The sequence below is a fragment of the Podarcis muralis genome, chromosome 4 (genome assembly GCF_964188315.1).
Source record: "Podarcis muralis chromosome 4, rPodMur119.hap1.1, whole genome shotgun sequence".
NCBI lineage: Eukaryota > Metazoa > Chordata > Lepidosauria > Squamata > Lacertidae > Podarcis > Podarcis muralis.
Window position 1 is genome coordinate 839,379 of NC_135658.1, and position 13,882 is coordinate 853,260.

A 13,882-nucleotide genomic window follows, 5' to 3' on the forward strand; every position below is an offset into this window, starting at 1 on the left:
ATGCGCAGATGCAACACTGCAGGTTGCAAACGCTGCGGATTGCGAACATGTCTCCCACACGGATCATGTTTGCAACCCGAGCATCCATTGTACTCCAAAAGAAGTGGTGTTATGAGCCATCAAACATCTGAAATGCACTTTTTTCTAAAAGGCTTTTACAATTTTACCACTACAGTATATCAAAGAAAGCAACATTCATCAACCCATCAGAATCTAATAATAAATATGTTGGTTAATGACAAACCACAAAGGTAATGAACACACACCCAACTTCCTTCAGTTCTTCTTCATTTGTTCCTGAGGCTCTAATCCCTTTTTGTCTCCATTGCAGATTGTGATGAATTGCAGATCGAGAACAAGGCTGAACAAGACAAAATCCCCAGAGAGGAGAAGCCATGCAAAAATTTGGAGTATGGGGAGAGCTGCAGTCAGTGTGTGGAATGTGGAAAGAGCTTCAGGGAGAGCTCTGGTCTCACTAAGATTCAGAGAATTCATACAGGACAGAAATCCTATCAGTGTGTGGAATGTGGAAAGAGCTTCAGGGAGAGCTCCAGTCTCACTTCCCATCAAAGAATTCATAAAGGGGAGAAACCCTATCAGTGTGTGGAATGTGGAAAGAGCTTCAGTATGAGCTCCAGTCTCACTTCCCATCAGAGAATTCATACAGGGGAGAAACCCTATCAGTGTGGGGAATGTGAAAAGAGCTTCAGTCAAAGCTCCAGTCTCACTTCCCATCAGAGAATTCATACAGGGGAGAAACCCTATCAGTGTGGGGAATGTGGAAAGAGATTCAGGAAGAGCTCCCATCTCACTTCCCATCAGAGAATTCATACAGGGGAGAAATCCTATCAGTGTGTGGAATGTGGAAAGAGATTCAGGAAGAGCTCCCATCTCACTTACCATCAGGGAATTCATACAGGAGAGAAACCCTATCAGTGCGTGGAATGTGGAAAGCGTTTCAGTCACTGTTCCAATCTCACTTCCCATCAAAGAATTCATACAGGGGAGAAACCCTATCAGTGTGTGGAATGTGGAAAGAACTTCAGTCACAGCTCTGCTGTCACTAAGCATCAGAGAATTCATACAGGAGAGAAATCCTATCAGTGTGGGGAATGTGGAAAGAGCTTCAGTAGAAGCTCCCATCTCACTTCCCATCAGAGAATTCATACAGGAGAGAAACCCTATCAGTGTGTGGAATGTGGAAAGAACTTCAGTCACAGCTCTGCTGTCACTAAGCATCAGAGAATTCATACAGGGGAGAAACCCTATCAGTGTGGGGAATGTGGAAAGAGCTTCAGTCAGAGCTCCCATCTCACTTCTCATCAAAGAATTCATACAGCGCAGAAACCCTTCATTCTATAGCTTTAGGAGCCAGGCAAATCCGCACTTTGTTAACCAGGCCTTTGGCTGATTGAATCATAGAATCATAGAGTTGGAAGAGACCACAAGGGCCATCGAGTCCAACCCCCTGCCAAGCAGGAAACACCATCAGAGCACTCCTGACATATGGTTGTCAAGCCTCTGCTTAAAGACCTCCAAAGAAGGAGACTCCACCACACTCCTTGGCAGCAAATTCCACTGTCGAACAGCTCTTACTGCCAGGAAGTTCTTCCTAATGTTTAGGTGGAATCTTCTTTCTTGTAGTTTGGATCCATTGCTCCGTGTCCGCTTCTCTGGAGCAGCAGAAAACAGCCTTTCTCCCTCCTCTATGTGACATCCTTTTATATATTTGTACATGGCTATCATATCACCCCTTAACCTCCTCTTCTCCAGGCTAAACATGCCCAGCTCCCTTAGCCGTTCCTCATAAGGCATCGTTTCCAGGCCTTTGACCATTTTGGTTGCCCTCCTCTGGACACGTTCCAGTTTGTCAGTGTCCTTCTTGAACTGTGGTGCCCAGAACTGGACACAGTACTCCAGGTGAGGTCTGACCAGAGCAGAATACAGTGGCACTATTACTTCCCTTGATCTAGATGCTATACTCCTATTGATGAGGCCCTTTTAAAATGTGGTGGGGAGTTGAGTTACTGATGTGTATTTTGTGTTTTTATGTTGTAATCGTCCTGAGCCAGTGTGGTGTAGTGGTTAAGAGCGGTAGTCTCGTAATCTGGTGAACCGGGTTCGATTCCCCGCTCCTCCACCTGCAGCTGCTGGGTGACCTGGGCCAGTCACACTTCTCTGAAGTCTCTCAGCCCCACTCACCTCACAGAGTGTTTGTTGTGGGGGAGGAATGGAAAGGAGATTGTTAGCCGCTTTGAGACTCCTTAAAGGGAGTGAAAGGCGGGATATCAAATCCAAACTCCTCCTCCTCTTCTTCTTCTTCTTCTTCTTCTTCTTCTTCTTCTTCTTCGACATGTGGGAACAGAAGTCAACACCTAGAGGCCGAAGGGTTTTTGCCCCCCAATGATATATTTTAGGGGGCCGCCACCCCAGTTGATAGGCATTGCCATTCCAATGGCCTGCATGCATCATGTGATTGATTGTGCAAGGCGGGCCTTACCTGGCCCCTCCCACCAATATTTTATTCAAGTCAGCACCATTGGGTTGGGTAGTATACAAATTAAATAAATACATTAATCGCCTTCCTTTGCACATGTTCCAGCTTGTCAATATCCTTATTCATTATCATTTTTAATATTTATGTGCCCTCCAATTGAAGATTTCACAACATAAACATACAAAATGAAAGCATGGCTTTCCCAAAAACAAGAAAAGCTAGAGAAATCTCTCCTCCCCTTTTTTTGGATGGAGTTACAAACTTTGTTGATCAGGGAACAGCTGTGGAAATAGTGTGTCTTGATTTCAGTAAGGCTTTTGACGAAGTCCCCCATAATATTTTTGCCTTTAAGCTTCTAAAATGTGGGCTGAATGAGGAAACTGTTAGGTGGATTTGAGTATCCGAACCCAAACAGTCCTCCTCCATGGTTCCTCCTCATCCTGGGGGAAAGTGACAAGAGGGGTGCTGCAGGGTTCTGTCCTGGGCCCGTTGTTGTTCAACCTCTTTATGAATGACTTGGATGACTGAGGGGGTGCTCATCCCATTTGTGGAGGACACCAAACGGGGAGTGGAGGCCAATGTGGCAGAAGGCAGAATGAAGCAACCAGAAATCACCTCAATCCGATGGACTGGTGACCCCCTCCTCCTTTTCCTCTCCCCCCAAGCCATCAATACAGCTAACGGAATCAATATTCCCCCCAGCCTCACACCTCCACAGAGATCCCCACCCAACACCAGTCCAGGTGACATAAAAAGACACTCCCCATTACCCAACAATCTACAACTCACTCTCAGCACCCCTCCCCATGCCTTACTAAGTAAAATAATTCCCCTCGTTGCAAGGATTTTTAAGGTACCAGTGAGCCACTCAAATTGTGTCCCAGAATTGACAGACGAGCAGTGGAGAAAAAGAAAGTGATATTTATTGCTGAGCAATAAGTGACCCAGTGGAATCCTTTCCCAAAGACTGGGCCCCGGGCTCCAGCGCCCTGAGGCTTTATACCTGAGTACATACATGACATAATCGGATACAATCGCACACAGCAGCAAAAATAAGACCAATGAGCGCATTCAAGCCTTGCCCCCTGATCATGTAAAGAGTTCCCTCCCAACTTCTGCTTTTTCAGTCTGAACATGCATTTAACCTTTCCCCTGATTTATGGTAAGGAGGAAGAAAAAGGAACTTCGGCCCTTACGCTCCTACCGGGACATTCTGTGGTTAGCATCTTCCTGTTTGAGCTACTCGGGACCCTGTCTGGACAGGGGGGAAAGTGCCAGCACAGCAGATTTATTGCTTCCCCCTTATGTTAGCGAGACATTGAGAAGAACAAGGAAGAGAACTGGGGCAGAGTTCATTGCGGATTCTTCCGATCTAAGCAATTTGCTATAAGCTTTTGCAGAAGCCATCATGATTCAAACATGGATTATATAAAAATCATTATAAGGATATATGGTTATATGGCTAACTGATTATATGAAAAGCATAAGGGTAAAATTCCTCCAGGTGGTCCTGCTTCACCCTAACCTCAATAAAACAATCCACAAACAGGCTGAAATCTGACAAACAAGCAGCACATTGGGGCTGCCAGAGAATATCAACACCCTCATCTCTACCCCAACATACCAGTGATGTTAATAACATGAGTGTCAGGGGTTCAGGGAAAGAGGCACAGATGAGGGAGGAGACTGAGAGCGAGGGGGAAGAATCCCAGGACAGCGAGGAAGAGGATGACAATGACTTGAGGGATTCCATGAGTCTTTCAAGTGAATTGGAGGATTCCCAAAAGGGGGCGCCCCTGGTCAGGCCAAGGGGAGCCACAGGGGGGACTCGTCAGGAGCAGGGGAGCAGCAGGGGAACCCCGAGTGGGAGTTGGGAATCGGGGCCGGCTTCTCCGCCGGAACGGAGTGAAGAGGGTGGAGTTTCCAGTGTGACAGGAGAAGCAGAGAGGGGAAGGAGATCGGGGGAAGACGTCCTCCTGGAAGGGGCGGAGAGTAGTACAGGGAGTAGTGCAACTGTCAAGAGGAAGGTCAGAGGTAGCGAACGCGCGCCAAGTTCAAATGTGGAGGCGCGCGGAAATACAGAGAGCCTGGAGGAGGAGCCAGGTCCCAAAGCACGGAGGAGGGGGGAGCAGGCGTCTGGGGATTCAGCGTCAGGGGAATCCAGGAGGGGCGAAACCCCAGGGGGCAGGAAGACCCTGCGGAAAAGGAAGGAAAGGAAGAGGTGGAGCAGGACAAGCCTCTTAAACTGGTGTAGAGGAGGGACTGACTCAGAGGGGACTTCAGCGGTCTAAGCGTAACAGACGTGGGGCTGCGCGCCTCGGCTGTGGAGCATACAATGTACTGCAATAAAGATCTTTGTATATAAAGTGGACTTGGCGTTGGTCTCTTGTGAGCTGGGACCTGAGGCGGCCCTGACAATGAGCAACATTGCTTATGGGCCCTATATCCAACATAGGCGTCACAAAGACGGTTGGAGGATGGATGGCGGCCAACAGACACTCAGCTGTCCATGGAGGCACAGGTCAATTCTGTGTCCAGGGCAGCTGTTTACCAGCTCCATCTAGTATGCAGGCTGAGACCCTACCTGCCCACGGACTGTCTCGCCAGAGTGGTGCATGCTCTGGCTATCTCCTGCTTGGACTACTGCAATGCGCTCTAGGTGGGGCTATCTTTGAAGCTGACCCGGAAACTAGGACTGGGAGCGGCTGCCGAGACCACATAACACCGGTCTTGAAAGACCTACATTGGCTCCCAGTATGTTTTCGAACACAATTTAAAGTGTTGGTGCTGACCTTTAAAGCCCTAAACTGCCTCGGTCTAGTATATCTGAAGGAGCGTCTCCACCTCCATCGTTCTGCCCGGACACTGAGATCCAGCTCCGAGGGCCTTCTGGCTGTTCCCTCACTGCGAGAAGCCAAGTTATAGGGAACCAGGCAGAGGGCCTTCTTGGTAGTGGCGCCCGCCCTGTGGAACGCCCTCCCACCAAATGTCAAAGAGAAGAACAACTACCAGACTTTTAGAAGACATCTGAAGGCAGCTCTGTTTAGGGAAGCTTTTAATGTTTGATGCATTATGATACTTTAATATTTTGTTGGAAGCCGCCCAAAGTGGCTGGGGAAGCCCAGCCAGATGGGCGGGGTATAAATAATAAATGATGATGATGATGATGACACTTAACACCGTTTCACTGACCACTTCCTATCGCAAACAACAGGGGGATGGCCTGACCTTGAACAAAGAACTCCATGCCAGCTGAGACCTAGGACCAACTGGCTAAATGCCAGATGGCCCCTGATACCCCAAATAAACACCTATATGACTACATAGGGGATACTTTCTGCAACCCACCCCCCCACTCTTTAACCCAAATCTAATTTAAACCCCCCTGCTCCCCTACCCACCACACTCTAGGTCAGTGTTTCCCAATCGGTGTTCTGTGGCACACTAGTGTGCCGCGAGACGTTGCCTGGTGTGCCGTGGGAGGGAGGCGGGCGAGTCGGGCGGCGAGAGGCGGGGCGGCGGCGGCGAGGAGAGGCCGCCCAGCACGGGGCTCTCGCCGTCTCCCTGCCTGGCTGCCTGCGTGGCGCTGACGTCACGGGGCTGTAACGTGCCCCACATAGGCACACGCGGGGCGGCGAGCGAGCTCCCTCCCACATCCCATCGCCGCTCGCTTCGGCCGGCCTACTGGGCTGTCGCAGGCGGAAGGCCTGCGCATGCGCGACGTTTTCGCGCCTTCGGGATTCCCTTCACGCCTTCCTCCTCCCGGGTCCTTGAGAGCGCGGGAAGCGGCAGCGCGAGACTGGCCTTGAGCCTGGTAGGTATTGCGCTTGCCAAGGCAGTCATTTGGGAAATGAAAACTTGCAAAGCAAGCAACCAGTTCAATCTGAAGTACGTGTATGCTTAATATCCTGTATCTGAAACCTGTTCTGCCCCCTCCCCCACACTTGGTGCCATTTTCATCTACACATGCAGCAGAGTAAGTTGACCCAGAATAGTACCAATTCAGATGGCAGATGGGAGAATGACAGTGCTGAATGCTTTCCCATGTAGAACAGTCCCTGCAAATAAAAACCTAGCATATTTGGAAGAGGGCCTAACCATTACCTTCTATACTGTTACTATTTTTTTTTTTTTTTTACATAAGTAAAAGTTTATATATAGTCAATATAGGCACAGAGTTAATTTTTTAAACATTTTCTAATGGTGGTGTGCCTCGAGATTTTTTTCATGAAACAAGTGTGCCTTTGCCCAAAAAAGGTTGGGAAACACTGCTCTAGGTCAGCGCAATTTCACTGGTGTGATGGACAATACAAGGTGAGAGACACAGGGCAACCCGAACGGGCTGGCATGGAATCACCCTGTATAGTAGATAAGCAAGATGGCTAGCTTAAAAGCAATTGCATTAAATGTGAGGGGGTTGGGAAACCCCATCAAAAGAAACTGCATCACCTTGTATGTACACACCATGAAACCACAACTCGCCTTCCTACAATAAATACACAACCCTCCCAAACTCCTGAGCGATCCCTGCTTCAGTCAGCAATGAGTTGCACCTGGCTCAGCGAAGTCCTGTGGAGTAGCCATAATATTCAGTAGAGACCTGAACTTCAAAGCCGCAACATTCCTCAAAGACAAAAGAGGAAGACTCATTTTTGCTAAAAGGACACTAGATGGCAAAACTAAACTGACAATTGGCTCCATATATGCCCCAAACTTGAAACAGCTAGAGTTCATCCCAAAAACATTAAACAAGTTCCTCTCCTCCAAAGGGAAAGCAATTCCGGGGGGGGGGGGGGTTGACCTCAACCTTAATATGAAAAGCATATCCATGAAAGACACCCACCCTACAACCCCATGGGCAACTTTTCTCTGAAGGAAACCCCAACAATTAGGGACTCGTTGTTGTTTAGTCGTTTAGTCGTGTCCGACTCTTCGTGACCCCATGGACCAGAGCACGCCAGGCACCTCTGTCCTCCACTACCTCCCGCAGTTTGGTCAAACTCATGCTGGTAACCTCGAAAACACTATCCAACCATCTCGTTCTCTGTCGCCCCCTTCTCCTTGTAAGGGACTCTTACAAGTTGCTAAAAATGCTAAAAACTGGTCTCTATGACATTTGGGGTGAAGAAAACCCAGGAGACACCAGCCACACATTCTTGTCTGGGCGCCATGGCACAGTGTCCACCTGGACAGCATTCTGCTCACACAAGGTCTGATCCCCTCAGTAGAATCAATGAACATGGGTAACATTAAAATCACAGATCACGCCCCAGTAGAAGTCACCCTCAAAATAGGAGAGGGAACACAAGCCACCCCATCATGGTCCTTCAGTCCCATCCTAACCACAAATAAACAGAGAGAGTCTCACAGAAACTCTCCCAAACTACTTCAAGGAAAACAATGTAGACAACAAACAACCCCCCTCCTATGGGATGCAATGAAAGCGGTCACCAGAGGAGCTTGCCTAAAAGAGAAAGCATTCCTTAAAAAACAAACCTCCTTAAAAGTTAGCAAGATAGAACAAGACATCACGGCCCTCTCATCATGCTACAAACAATCAGGATCTAAAAAAGTCCTTAAAGCTATAGAAAAAAAACGGAGAGAACTAGATTCCCTAGAAATCAACAAAACAATGATCAACATTCTATACTCTAAACAACACTTCTGTGAGTATGGAGGGAAAAGCTCCAGATTATTAGCAAACAGGTGTAGGAAAAAAGCACTCAGAACAAGAATACATTGCAACACCAAAAAGGACGGCAACATAACATTCCCCCCCAAAGAAATAACCTCAGAATTTGCAGAATTGTACTCCAACCTATACACCTCCCATAACTGATGAGGAACAGGAATTCATGGACAGTCTTATCACCCCAGAGGAAATAGATACAGTCCTCAAAAACCTGAAGCCGCACAGAGCCCCATGGCCCAGACAGCTTTACAGCAGAATTCTATAAGAAATTCAAAGAACCCCTGATGCCCTACATGACCCACCTATTCAATGACATCATAAAAGGGGGCCCCATTCCAAAAACCTGGACCTACTCCAAGATAGTCTCCATCCCAAAACCACTGAAATACAGCCTCAAAGTAGAATCATTCCGCCCAATCTCAATAATAAACCATGACTATAAGATACCCATATCAATCTTGGCCAACTGCCTAAAAATCTTCCTACACAAGTTAATAGTCCCAGACCAGACTGGCTTCGTCCCTGGCCACAATATAACAGACCCCATCAGGAAACTACTGAACCTGATTGAACACAGCAAGGCAACTAAACTCCCACTGACAATTATGTTCCTAGAAATCCAAAAAGCTTTTGATTGCTTAGAGTGGAAATATCTTTTAGAAGTACTAACTAACATGAAATTTGGCCCCAACTTCCTACAAACTCTCAAACAAATATACACCTGAGCCTCAGCAAAATGCAAGACTAACAATAAGACCATAGCAATCCAAAGAGGCACAAAACAAGGATGCCCACTGTCTCCCTTCCTATTCATCCTGGCTCTGGAACCTTTAACAATCCAAATCCGAGCAGCTGCAGACATCACTCTTGGCAGATGACCTAGTGCTCACAACACCAGACCCCATAAACACAGCAACCTCCCTAACCGGAGAACTCAACACATTTGCAATGGTATCAGGCCTACAGGTAAATTTTGCAAAGTCAGAAGCAGTGTGCTTCAACACCCCCCTCACCACCCCAGTTTCATCCAGCCCTTGCGGGAGACGCCAGGGTCTGACCCTGGGACATTCTGCATGCCAAGCAGATGCTCTGGGTTCCCCATATTTCACTAGCCTTTCAATGTTATTCTGTTAGAAACCGTGGAGATTCCACCTGCCTCTTTCCAAAGGAGAAAACTCACCTGTTTAAAGAATTTGAGGTAATGCATCATTTGTATACTTTTTTTGAGTTCTGTTTTCAGTGTCCCTGAGATCTCTTGATGAAGGGCAGTATATCAATTTAATAAATATTAACAACCATCCATTGTTAGTCCCCTGAATTTGCAATGAAGTGTATGGGGGGGCCTCATTTAATTTCACTGCACACAGGTGGTGTAGTGATAATAAAGGTTTATTATTATTACTGTTCTTGAAGCTACCAGCATGAGTTTGACCAAACTGCGGGAGGCAGTGGAAGACCGGAGTGCCTGGCATGCTCTGGTCCAGGGGGTCATGAAGAGGCGGACACGGCTAAATGACTAAACAACAGCAATTATTACTGGAAGGAGAAATGGCATACAGTGGTACCTTGGGTTATATACACTTCAGGTTACAGACTGGCCCCAAAATCTTCAGCCGGCACTGGGCCATTTTGCCTGGGAAGATCCTTTGGACCCCCGGCCATCTTCCGGGCGGTAATCGAAAGCCCCAGGAGTTCAGCCGGGGAGCAAAGAGGGATCCAGCCGGCTTATTCATCGATCCCGGGATCATCATAGAAGACACGTGAGTATAAGGAAAAGGAAAACCCAGTGCACTCTTTCTCTTAAAAAAAACCCCTCCAGCCAGCTGCACCAATTGGGAGCCCGAAAGTAAGACGGAGAGACCCGACTTGAAAGATTGCCGACTCTCTGCAACGGGCATCCCAGTTGAAAGCAAGGGGTTGGAGTTCTCTTTCCGAACTTCCCGAGCATCCTTGCTAGGGGGCAGGAAGTGGTCTTGCTTTCTATCCCAATCCCAGCCACACTGGTCGGTGCCACGTAACACGTGTATCGTGCGTGAGCCCGCTTCCAAAAGCAAGGGGGATTTTCAGTTTGAAATTCTATCCAGGGATCACCCGATCTGGCACCGCATGGCACGGGCGTCCAGTAGGGCCCCTTTTCCTTAGATTGTGATGATAGGTAGGAGGTTGCCAGGAGGGATAGCCCATGAGGAATTGGGCAGGATCGGCAGAGTGGAAAGGACCCCAGGTTATTGAATAGGAAATAGGAAAGGAATAGAAAAGGGAACCGAGTGGGTGAAGCTCGTTAAACCGTTAGGAAGAACCGAGTGGGTGGAGCTCGTTAAATTGTTAGGAAGTTGCCAAGCAACAAGGAAAAGGAAAAACCCAAAATAACAAACCCTGTACAAGTTACCCAAATCCAAATCAACCCCTCTCTTTCTCCCTTCTCTATCCCAGAAAAAAGAAAAAACAACAACAAAAAAGCAACAACAACAATGCATGCATATATAAAGGGTACCCAGTCAACTAAGCATTGTGAGCCCTGCCAGTTTGGTTGTCTGGTGGTGTTCGAAGAGGCAAGGAGGCTCATAAAACCATGTGGGACCTTCCTACTAATTTCACTTAATGAAGCCAAAGGAAGCGGCCCAACTCCTTGCAATAACCAACTAAAGGATGAGAATATATATGTTTACATGTTGTCTGTTATGTGTGTTGTCTGTTAATACATATATGTAGAATATGTATGTTTACATGTTGTCTGTTATGTGTGTTGTCTGTTCCTTCTGTCTTTGACAGACTGCCTTTCTTAAGTGTGCATAGTTTAAACTGCAAGCTTGCTTCAAAATTTTAAATCTAAGGAAGCCATGCTGGACCTTATCATTCCTAAATAAGACAAAATGAGAATGAAGGGTGCAAATGTTTACCCCACCTCTTGCTTTGCCGCAACTTTTGAGATTGTGAGTCTACAATCTATTTTGCAATGTGAAGTTAACCTAATGTTTCTGCTGCAAAAGCGTAGTTGAGCACAACTGCTCTCTCAAGCTAAAATGCAGTGTCTGTATTTCATTAAGCACATGCCTATGAAAATAGGTGTTCTTTCTAAGAAAATTGTTAATAAAAGGTAGAAGCTTCGATAGACAACAATTGTCTATCTATAGAGTCCAGTCCTGATATCAGTCTCTAAGATCAGCCAGGGTTTCCTGGCTTCTTATTGGAAAATGCCTCCCCCACTTGTTTCAGTCTCTTTCAGGTTCGAATAAGCTTCCTTCAAAAAGGGGGGGGGCACATTCTTTACTAAAAGTACCCAACATCTCACTTTCCTATGTATCGTTATTTAAAAATCTTAATTAGGCGTACTATTCCGATGCAAGTTCGGAAACATTATTAACTTTTGTATCCCTTTTGAATCAAATCCAGGACTGGTTTTATTATTTGAGTGGTTATATCAACTGAAATAACCCTATGCTTATAAAATATTCTCTCCCAGATTCTCTTCCTATCTTATCTTAGGAAAACCGTTCTTCCTTTAAGACTGCACTCTTAGTCTAAGGAAGTAAACTCTCACTCAAACTAGCTTCAAGATCTGCTAAAAGGGTTCTGTATAAAGCTGGGTACTTTTATTTTCCTCTTCCTTAGTACATGATAGGAGCGTAGATGTTTCCTTTCCCAGTTGTAAATCTGTACTTAAATGTGTATGTCTCTTTGATAGTACAAATCTTGCTGTGAAATCTTGCTGTGAACCCTATATTTTGGAGGGTTGGACTAGATGACCCCAGGGTCTCTTTCAACTCTCCCAATTTGTGGCTGTGTGGAAGGAACATGTGTCTGCAAGCATTTGAGGGTAATTCTTAAATTCTGGTGTGGTGATGGAGTTGAAATTCAGCCTAGCTTTGCTCTTTAGTTTTAAAAGGTGAGAGGTGAAGCCGTGATGTTTTGAAGCACAACGGGTAATATCAAACATTTGAGTGATTACAGTGTTTATCATTTGTCTACTATTAAAAAAAAATAATCAGACTTCAAAGTCAATTCAAAATTAAGCACATACAAATACATATCAGCCTTGACCAATCCTGTAAATAAAGGGCAGGATTTTTTTTGTCTGCAAATGGTAAGGTTGAAATGATTGAGAATGTTAAAAAAAAAATCCTATGAATTCTGACTCTCTGGCCATTTCCCCCATATATAAGGGCGTGGCAGTGTTCCGCGAATGACCAGAGGGATGTTAGCCCTTTCCTGTAGATAAAGGAAACATTCCCTTTGCTTGAGCTGCAAGAACATGATCCCTTAAAGAAGGAAAAAAAGAAAAAGAAAAATACCCACTAGCTTTGGTGAATACTTGAATTGCTGAATTTATTGTTTTGTTTAAAATCTAACCCTATTTTTAAAATCTACTCCTTACCCTTCATTTCCTTTATTCAAATAGTAATTTAGCCAAAGGATGCAACATTTTCAATAGTATAAAAGGTTTGCTGAGACATGAACTCTGCACACGCACAGAGGCTAGATCAGTCAAAAAGAGAGAGAGAGAGAGAGAGAGAGGGAAGGAGGGGGGCTGTAGGGGGGGAGAGAGGAGGTTTGGAGGGTGTGTACTGCAGGGAGAAAACTTATCCAAATTTCCTTATGTAAAACTTGGAACCATTGAGGGAAATCACCCTTAATGTGTCCTTTGCTCCAGGGGCTACATAAGACCAAAAAAAAAAAAAAAAGGTTAAGTACTGGACCATCAAAAGTCAAGAGGTTGCCAAGTTTCAAATCTTAACATGCCAAATTCTTTTTCTGGGAAATATCAAAGCACCCCCCCCCTCAATGGGATTTAAATCACAGACTTTGTTTGTGTGCATTTTAGGAACAGCATTTCCTGACACGCTTCTCACATGAAATAATTTTCCCTTTTAACAGGATATGTGAACCCCGATAACAAAGTGTTTGTCCCTTTTTTCCTCCCACAGCGACTTTCTATTCTGTGAAACAAGTCTGAATCCCTGTTATATTAGTGACTTCCATCTCTTTGTGGCTTTGACACTTTTAAAATTACAAATAATCTGTTTTCATTTATTTAATCCGTTTTTCCATGATGTCTATGAAGTTAATCGAAGCACAACCAAACATTGTTTGTGGAATGGTATTTACCTTTTGCCTGAGCATTTCTTATTAATTCTGTCATTTTGCCTAGTTCAAGGTACTTGCACAACTTTAAATTGCCATTCATTTTTTCTTGGTATTAAGTCATTTCCCAGTATTTTGCTATTAACATTCTAGCCGATGTTGTCACATCAAGAAACACTCTTTTATTTTCATTGTTACTTCAGATTTCTTAAAATTGTGTGTCTTAGCATTTATTTATTTTTGGTTCCTCATGGGTCACTGTGTGTGTGTGTGTGTGTGTGTGTGTGTGTGTGTGTTTTATTATTATTTTAACTTTGCATTTTTTTTACAGTTCTCTTTCTCTACATATGGAGTAATTTTTTATTTAATATGGGAGGGAGAAGAAAAAACCAAAGTGAAGGAAAGCAAACGAACTTAGCAGATAATAACAGTAATTATATGGAAATGTGATAATAATATTGAAATGAATAAAATGCTTATTCCGCTAAGATTTTTATTATTTGCAGCTTCCCACGGAAACTGAAGGACATCCTTTTGCCTTTGCCCCTTCCCTTTTTCTAACTCTTAAGTCCCCAAAACCCTGCCCCTTACAGGATATCACTTCTACAAAT

The 13,882-nt window shown here is 45.3% G+C and overlaps 2 protein-coding genes across 4 annotated transcripts in view; one reads left to right on the top strand and one right to left on the bottom strand.

Moving 5' to 3' along the window:
* Window positions 1-2,582, top strand: part of LOC114589686 (uncharacterized) — a 386,543-nt gene extending 383,961 nt beyond the window's left edge. Inside the window, exon 9 of the mRNA XM_077927818.1 lies at window positions 918-2,582. Coding sequence (XP_077783944.1) covers window positions 918-1,362 — 445 coding nt within the window. The 3' untranslated portion in view covers window positions 1,363-2,582. The remainder of the gene's footprint in view (window positions 1-917) is intronic.
* The window catches only part of LOC114589761 (uncharacterized), a 498,312-nt gene that overhangs the window by 184,355 nt on the left and 300,075 nt on the right, over window positions 1-13,882 (bottom strand). The gene's annotated exons all lie outside the window — the stretch shown is intronic.